General features: G+C 34.4%; 1 protein-coding gene across 5 annotated transcripts; it reads left to right on the forward strand.

Annotated features, from left to right (window-relative positions):
* The first annotated feature begins 2,959 nt into the window (after window positions 1–2,959).
* LOC110646513 (uncharacterized) lies at window positions 2,960–8,487 on the forward strand. 5 transcript variants are annotated; one of them, XM_021799974.2, is made up of 9 exons: window positions 2,960–3,193; window positions 3,257–3,378; window positions 3,807–3,907; window positions 5,110–5,305; window positions 5,401–5,493; window positions 5,908–5,967; window positions 6,116–6,190; window positions 6,524–6,604; window positions 7,902–8,487. In XM_021799974.2, the coding sequence occupies exons 1-9, from the start codon at window positions 3,109–3,111 to the stop codon at window positions 8,223–8,225; spliced, it is 1,137 nt and encodes a 378-aa protein (XP_021655666.2). In that variant the 5' UTR covers window positions 2,960–3,108; the 3' UTR covers window positions 8,226–8,487. The 5 variants fall into 5 exon arrangements, with proteins under 5 accessions (XP_021655666.2, XP_021655668.2, XP_021655664.2 ...); XM_021799972.2 differs by having other exon boundaries at window positions 2,962–3,193; window positions 7,848–8,487; XM_021799973.2 differs by having other exon boundaries at window positions 2,974–3,193; window positions 3,270–3,378; window positions 7,848–8,487.
* The last annotated feature ends 506 nt before the right edge of the window (window positions 8,488–8,993 follow it).

Raw genomic sequence — 8,993 nt, forward strand, 5'->3', positions numbered from 1 at the left:
TAAATGTACTTGCAAATATTGACACTAAAAAATATGTTGCCTTTCTACTGATATATGACCGGTTATCAAATCCAACAATCTGCGAGAGAAAGAATGGAGAACTGAAGCGGCGAACTAGAGGAAAACCTAGAGTATCGGGAGCGTGATGGGATGGAGAAAATTCCCCCACCGCCTATTGATGATGATCGGGTTATGAAGAAGGTAAGACATAGGGCTAATGGAAAGGATGTGGGTGGTAATGGGATGTCATTTAGGGATTCTGTAGTAGTTGGGATAGGTGAGAATATGGATCTAGTTTTGGTTAATGATAATGATGAGTTAGGGATAAGAGAGATAGATGTGATTCTGGAGAAGAATGGGAGTGTTGTGAAGGTGAAAATCTCTTATGACTTGCAATGCAAGTTAGCCAAACAGTGGGAGAAGGTTGTGGTTGTTAGGATGCTAGGTAGGAAGTTAGGATATAGAACTCTATGTAGGCTTGAATCCTTTTGGAACCCTCAAGGAATAAAGATTATGGAGCCTAGGAATGATTTTTTTTTTTTTGTTCGGTTCAATGATGCCCTAGATGTTCATAAAGGTCTAATTGATGGACCATGGATGATATTTGAAAATTACTTGATTGTGCAACCCTGGACCGAAGAATTTGATATTTCGCAAACTGAAGTTAGGATGAAGGTTGTTTGGATTAGGTTACTAGAATGACCTCTGCATCTGTATTGGGCAATAGGTGAAGTGATTGGTACAGTTGTTAAAATTGATTATAACACGCAAGACCTTTTGCATGGGACATTTGCTAAGGTTGCAGTTTCAGATGATCTGAGGCTACAGTTGCTTTCCAAGTTTACGATTAATGGGAAGGTGTAGTTGATTGAATACAATAGTCTCCCTAATATCTATACACCTAATTGGTAATCAGTATATAATAGAATATTAGTACATTTGTATAGGTCCTCCAACAAATGGTGTCAGTAGTCCTATCAGCTCAAACAATAGTAAAGGGTTAACTAGTGCTATAAGTAGAACCTACTTGAATGTTTTTATTTGAGTTATTAAATTATTTTATCATATTCCATGCACGTTCATATATCATAGTAGTTATGTGATATATTCTTATTAGAATTGCATGATTTATTAAATACGTTAGTAAAGTATACCGTGTAGGTGTTGCATTAATAATTGTGCTGTGTTAGTAATTCATGAATGACCCACTGGTTCTTAATGGAAAAGGATAGGAAAATAAAGCAAAGGTTATGCATACATGCATATGAGCTCAATTATGAAAGAAAGGAAAATTGATGTCGAGTAAGGCAGTTTTGTGTATGTGATATCCAGATACTAGAGTTACAGGATCCGCCTCAAGTAAGACAAGACCTCTATGTTCCTAGTGTCTATTATGTAAATGTTAGGAGGAAGTTCTGAAGAGCTCCTTTAATAGGCTGGGCTTATTGAAATTATGTTAATGATTATGATATGGTTGGGCAACTACTAGTGATATGGATCACCCTTATATGACTTTTGTACTGTATAAATATCATGTGATTACTACATTTCTTGTGTTTGGATGTAACTATTTTATTATATGTTTCAATTCCCTAAAGTATACTTCTACTCTCTAAGCCCTTAACTCATTTCCCTTTTTCTGTCTATCCCTTTAGAGACAAATATGAAAGATACGGTTTACAAATTTTGGCTAGCTGAGTTTCAAAGGTTTTTGCCTCAATTTTGCTTAAAGGTATATGTACATTTTTCATAACTCTTTTTTGTATAGGCACGTAATTTAGTCATTTTGCTACTATTTTTTGTTACTTAGTATTTTGTAATATTAAAAAATTGAAATTATATTTTTTGTTAATAAAGTATTTTCATAAATAATATAGGCTTTTAAGTGAGATTTAGTTGTAAAATTAGACTTGCTGTGGATTTTAGTGGCCTTAAGTCTTGCAGTTCTCTAGTATCGATGACGATCCAGATTTAGGCTATTATAATTCTAAATATTTTTTTTCCTAATTATCATATGGGTGTTGACTCTAATAAATTATACGCCTCTTGAGCATTAATATCCAATCTCCATTATAGTGTTATTGGAAGATAGGGCTAAACTAATTGAACGAGTGGAAACCTCGTCACCTACAAAGTGGACTAGAGTAATGCTTGAACGAAGAGGGAAATAAGATAGGTGAGTGGCAAAGGAAAAACGAGTGAGGACTGGGGTGAGGAGCATCTCAGTGGATAATTGAAAGAGTGCGAGATACAAAGTGGGAATTAAATCTCCATATAACCCTAAAACAAAATCAAAATGCACTGTTTTAGAATATTTCGATTCAATTCAATTTTATCAAAATTTTTTCTTCAAAACTAAACTAAACTAAATAAGCTGAATTATAAAAACTAAAATTAAACTGAAACAAATTATCATGTACTGAATTATCCAATTAATTTGGATGATTTTTTCAATTCAAATTAACTAGTGCTCACCTTAAGTACACTTTTAGAGAACTTACGTTATGGGAAGTATAATATAAACGTGTGTGGCATATAAATTAACTTCAAGGAAGTAAATGTGTTCCTGAATTATAAAAGATAATGATGGCTATAATATAATTTAATGTTAAACGAACTAAAATATCAATCTGTAAATTTGATTACACTTAACTAAAAAAAATATAACTTATTAAGGTTCTCCTATGTAAATTATTTTCCTTACACAAGAAAAGAAAAATTGATTTAATAATGTAAACAAAATAAGAGTTTTTTTCCACACTGTTTGGAAAGTTCTGCTTCTTTAATTTAATTATTCTAATTAGGTCCAATCAAACAAGGCTTAAAAATACCTAAGGGTGACCTTGGGCCAGGCTTGTTTAGGCCGATACAATCCGGGCCAACGAGGTCCACTCCGACATGGCACTTTCTCCCAGACCGCTGTTCTCTATCTGAAGGCGAAAGTGAGATTCTTGAGGTTACTATGTTCTTGTTTTTGGTCATGTTGAATACTTGAGTATCAAAAAGAAGAGCTTAAGCCCTACGACAACGAGGCTACAGAATCAGAGTCTGAGACCTCAAAACAAGTGCTTGTAAGAAGAAAAAGGTGACAAGGGGTTGGAGATACAAATGGGTTCCCGTGGATATTCAAAATGGTTGACAGCCACCATAACTGTAGCTCTTGCAGCTCTTTCTGCCTCCACAGCCATATCTTGTATTCTCTCTCTCTCATGCATATATCTTATTTTTTTGGTATTATACTGAGCTCTCCTTTCAGTTTATTTTTGCAGGAAGAAATCCAAAGCTTTGGATTCAAAGGTTCAAGAGCTTGAGATTTCTCTCAATTCCTCCTTGCAAAAATGTGCTGCTGAGAGGCAAGGTCGAATAAGAGCCCAGCAGGTATTTTAGCCCTTTTCTCTTTTACGCTTTTAAGTTTTATACTTTATGCCTTATACTTTACTTTTTTTATGTGGGAAATGAATGGGAAAGAAAAGAAAAGAAATATCATTTCTCAAATTTTTTTGGTTTGGACAGCAATTAGAGAAAGGAAAATAAGTAAAAACGAGGAAAATTATATTTCCTAATTTCCCTTTAAACCTCTAAAATATTTCTCTATAATTTGGACTGAAATGGAGAGAAATGAGAAAGGTAACCAAACAATATCATAGAAAATAGACTTCTTTTTTCTTTTCTTTTACTCTGCTTAATTTCCCTTCATTTCTATTGCACATTTAAAGAACCAACAAACGAACGTCCAAGTTTCTCTTGTTTTAATCACTTGACATTGTTTCTGAGTTTCTGACCCAATAATTTTTATATTCTATTAGGCCTTGAGGGAGGCGGTAGCACAACCAAAGGCTGAGCACTTGGAGCAGACTTCTTATCCCATGGTACCTATTGGGTTTGTTCAGTCTTGCTTCTCTACCAGGTAATTAAAATGCCAATGTTTAGTTATCCAAGGATAATTTTCTTTTGCAGTAGAAATGAATTATTTTCTAGCATGGGAATACATTGAGAGAAAGAGATCATGATAGTGTTTTGACCAATAAGAAGTTAATAGTTTTTTATCAGCTGTAGTTGAATGGTTGAGAAAATTAAACCACAAGAAAATGTGTAAATTTGGCAGCCATTTTTCCTGTGTACATCAAAAAATGAAAAATGTTCTCTCAAAAAATATTTTTGGCAAACCAGACATAGACTAGAGATCTTTCGTGTGTTTTATTTTTCATTTGTAATGCATAAAGGCGGAAACCCACATACAGTTGTACTTAGAAAGAATTAATGTAGTGACGTTGAAGGATATGAACATAACGAGTAGTTAGATATTTATTTTGTCGGAAAATATGGTATCAAAAGATTTGAAACATTTTCATGAATATTTTATTTCCAAATGTTATGAGCAGAAACAGAGAAACTTGCAATTTAAGAAAAAAAGGGGGAGATTGTATTGATTAACTGAGGCAAATGCCAAATTACAACCAGTGCAACAGTATCATAATCAAATACAGTTAGCCTTCGTAAAGTGCTAAACACATTAGTATTACTTTCCATTATCCCATATCAAATAGCAACAAATGCAACCTTAAAACTATGATAACAATGCCATCCCCTAGAATATGATCGCCAATTCAGTTTTTGTAGCGCAAGCCTCAATTCTTCAATTAAATGAACATTTTCTCAAAATGGTGCACTTGATAACGGCGGAGAATAAGCATTCAATGAAACAGATAAGGAATGCTTCCAATGACTACGCAACTTGATTGTAACTAGTAGCAGCAGCGATGTCTGTCTCACACGCTGGATCTCTGGTTTGCTATCTGTTTTGTCAGTTCTAACCACTGTATGAAACTATGTCTTGTGGTAGTTTGTATGCCTGCCACGGAGGATATGCTCATTGTTCTTGGATCACAATTATGTGAAAGCATGGTTCCAGTTACAGTTTAGAGTCTCCGTTGGCAGTCATAGATCACTATTTCTTACACACATTCTCAGTTATCTTCAATTGTCCACATTTCTCTGCATTTTATTTCTGAGAATTGTGACAATTTTTTGGAAAATATATGCATGTAGTTTATTCACGTGTGAACTGCTGTTTAAACTTCCATGAATGGCTATTCTTAATCTGTGCAGAAATGGGACTCCAAGGCAACCTTTACTTGTACCTCTTGCTAGGGCATGTTTAGTCTTCAATTCCACTCGGGTTCCCCCAGTATCCCTTGAGGGTCTAGCAGAATATTCTCATTGCTGGATTATATATGTATTTCATTTGAACACAGATATAGAGAAGTTGTGGAAACAACCTTCTAGATCAAAGTTCAAAGCAAAGGTATGTCTTGCTACTTGATTTATTGTTTAATTTTGCTCCTATTAAAAATTTTTCCTTATATAAAAGCTTCTACAAACGCTTGGCTGGATGGATAGGTTAGAGTACCAAGATTGAAAGGTGGAAGGATGGGAGTCTTTGCTACACGATCTCCACATCGTCCATGCCCTATTGGGCTCACTGCTGCAAAGGTTGGAGAATTCATGTGTATATGCATAGTTCTATTGTTTATGCTAATGCCAAAAGAAAAAAAAATGCATATAGTTTACGTTGGACTGATATTAAGATTGATTGGGCACTAGGAGGAGATCATTTAACTTGATGCTGACTAGTACAAGCCAGACTTTGCTGCGCTTCTGTGAAAATTTTCACGTGTGACATTTTGTCACTGCATTAAATCTAGAGCAATATAATGTGTTTCTCATTGAAAAGTAAAAAACTTGTACAACAACCAAGCCTTAATTCCAAACTTGTTGGGTTGGCTATATGGATCATTTTGATGACAATTCCACATCATATAGAAACACATGAGAATAATCATGTAGAAATGAGAGATACCTTCACTCACCAGACACCTATTAATAAAAATATCCTGTGTACTTTAGGTGGAGGCAGTACAAGGAAACATGGTTCTTCTCTCTGGTGTAGATCTGGTTGATGGGACCGTAAGTTTTCCATTCCATATCCTTTTCTAAAGTGCTACTATTAATATGCTTTATATGTGGTTGTTAGCATGAATCTAAATCTAAACTGAATTCATCTGTGTGGTTTTGATATTTTTTGTTGCACTTATTGTTTGAATTTTATCCACAGCCAATACTTGACATCAAACCTTATCTACCATACTGTGATAGCATCCAAGGAGCAGCAGTTCCAAAGTGGGTAATGGTAATACCTTCATAGACGTTTAGCAAAACTCAGTTCTTCATGCAGTTTCTAGGAAAACTTTGACGTATTACTGTGACTATTTTTGTAATAAATCACCATTATGGAAGGTTTATGATTTTTATTAGCACTACTAAAATGTCAGCAAAAAGTCAGAGGAACAAAGAGCTGTAATCTAGCACAGGAATGAACTTCAAATATAAGCTCCTAAAATGAGTAGTGCTGATGTTATAGGGATCACTTCCATTAAGATGAAAAATATCTTTTGATTATTAGAATTGTTTTTACTCTTATCACTCCCTTAATTGTACTGAATAATGCCTTATGTTTGAACAGGAGGACAACATGTTAGCAGTAGCTTCTGTTAGCTTTTCTGAGGGTTTCTCTGCCTCATTTGCTCATTGTTGGGAAATAGCAGTAAGTGGTTTATTATCTACTTGAAATTTTAGTTTAATTTGTTATCATTGAATAAAAATTGGTAATTATGTCCCTTACTATCTGTTCACCTTCGCAATTTGATAAATCATCATGTTCACCCTATCTGCTATATTTTTTGTAGGAGAGAACAAAAAGCTATCATTCATGTTAGAAATAATAAGGAAAAAGAAATTAAAGGAAGAAAAACTCTCAAATTAGGGGCATTAAAGGAGGAACAATAAACAAATATTAAAAAGGTTAGCTCTGCAAAGAAAGAATAATCATTATATTGTCTTTTCTCTGTGATTGAACCATAGAATGTCACTTATTTGGAGATCTACAGAGGAATTATATGCAATCAAGTTCCAATAATTTCCAAGTTCCAATAATGTCCACCAGTATCTATTTCCCTATGTGCTATATCATTTTTTATTTCATTGATCCCTGATTCTACTGATCTCCATTTCAATGATAAGAACTTAAGAATCAGTAAATAACTTTGTTGTCTCTGTTATTTTTTTTTAAGACTATGCTGCTGCAACAGTGTGATGGATGAGATCCCCATTTCTTGTTTATTCAAGAAACTAGCCAACTTGTTGCTTTGACAAAATTCTCCATCTCACATACAAGATGATAATTTCCACCACTTTGTAATTCATTTCCAAACCCCCACTCCATGTGACTCTTCCTTCTATAGATAGATCTATACCATATTTCATAAAATTACCATCCTCCTAAGATTGTCTTTTTCCAACAAAAAATTCCAACTTTCCAACAAAAACTTGGCAAGAGATTTCTCACTGCTAGTTTTATCACAACCCATATCACTTAAGAAAATTTACACTCTTCTTCCTCGTTACTTCACATCTTTGTTGAATATTTTTTATCCTTAGGGAAATTGTGCAAGGAATGGGTAAGAGGAATATAAATTAGATGTTTTGTTAAGTCCTCTACCCTTGGAAAATGTCCTCTCCGCCTACTAGTTTCTTCTCAAATTTCTCCAGAATTCAACCTTAGTGACTCATGTTTGAACTTGGCCTGCAAAAGGAGGTTTAGGTATATCAAAGGAAGGTTTAGTTATATCAAAAAGAGATGAAAATCACTTGCGTAATAACTTTGCATTTTTTGGAATAACATATTAAATCATTGGCAGTCTGGATTTAATATCATCTATTTTTGTTTCATTTTTTTTCCCATCAAATTTATGCTCTTCCATTGGTGACCTGCATTTGCTTTGTTGTAGGGAAAGAAGTCGCTCTATGCATCATCTGATGAGTTCCAATGCTTAATAAAACAGGTGCTGTCATGGGATATCCGATCTGTATCTCAGCGAAACCAACCTCATTATCCCGTTTTTAAGAAAGGAAATGGGAAGGCTTCATATGATTCTCCAGATTCAGATGACAACCATGATGAAGATGCTTCTGGCTACGAAAATGACAAGGTTCCTCTTCATTCTGACAATGTAATTTATCACCTAATTTTGGAAGGAATCAACGTCTCTTACAGAATTGACTGCAATGGCAATGTAATGGTAGAGGAAGCCATGGTTTCATCTGACTATGCAAATGTTATTCAGAACCATTGCAGTTATTCGATGTGGAGAGACAAACTCAGTTGATTGATTCATTTTATTCTTGGACCTGATATTGTTCTCTTAATTCTCGTCTTTCTTTATGTTGCTTCCACAAGAGTTGGCAATGGTCTTTTGTAATGAAGGGCGGGAATGATATTCAGTTAGCTCTTTCTTCTTTTATTATTTTTTCATAGGAATATTTTGGCCTTACTTGAACTTGAGACCTCACAATCCTTAAGACGACTCAGTAACATTTAACTAAAGTTTAGTAATAGTTCAATCAAGCTTAAATTATTTGATGCTTCAATGTTGAATGGTCTGACTTTAACAATCTAGATCTAATATTTATATCTGGAAAAAAAAAAAAAATCCAAACTCTTGAATTTTAGCGCCGCCTTCAAAAATCCTGAGTTCTAACAATCGGCTGCAACTCTCTCCCCACAAAGAAAATCCATGGGATCATCAGTTCAATGGCACAAGTTCAGACCTCAATTTCTTCAATTTGATTCTTCATTAAATTCCTGATGAAACAAACAGTTGGGAGAGGTTTTTTTAGCGACAAGAGAGGGTGGAGGGCTTAATTGGCTTCGGGGGTATTGGGAACACCAAAAACGGTGGCGGACGCTTCCCTTCTTCTCGTGGGTTTTGTTGCTCGGTTTTTCTTGATCTTTTTTCACTTCATTCTTTGGACTTTCTTGTTGATTAGATTTCAATAGATTGAGCATGGTGGTTTTGATTGAACTGTTGTTGATTTTGATTTATTTGTTAAATTTAGGAGGTGTTTGATTCACTTTTTGAATATAACTGATAATT

Source organism: Hevea brasiliensis, chromosome 17 (assembly GCF_030052815.1).
Source record: "Hevea brasiliensis isolate MT/VB/25A 57/8 chromosome 17, ASM3005281v1, whole genome shotgun sequence".
Lineage (NCBI taxonomy): Eukaryota > Viridiplantae > Streptophyta > Magnoliopsida > Malpighiales > Euphorbiaceae > Hevea > Hevea brasiliensis.

Excerpts from the sequence above, each read along its gene's own strand:
- LOC110646513 (XM_021799972.2), top strand. The coding sequence starts at position 3,109 with ATGGGTTCCCGTGGATATTCAAAATGGTTGACAGCCACCATAACTGTA. Across the intron at positions 5,494-5,907 it reads TTGGGCTCACTGCTGCAAAG|GTGGAGGCAGTACAAGGAAA; the intron begins GTTGGAGAATTC and ends TGTGTACTTTAG. Across the intron at positions 6,605-7,847 it reads CTCATTGTTGGGAAATAGCA|GGAAAGAAGTCGCTCTATGC; the intron begins GTAAGTGGTTTA and ends GCTTTGTTGTAG.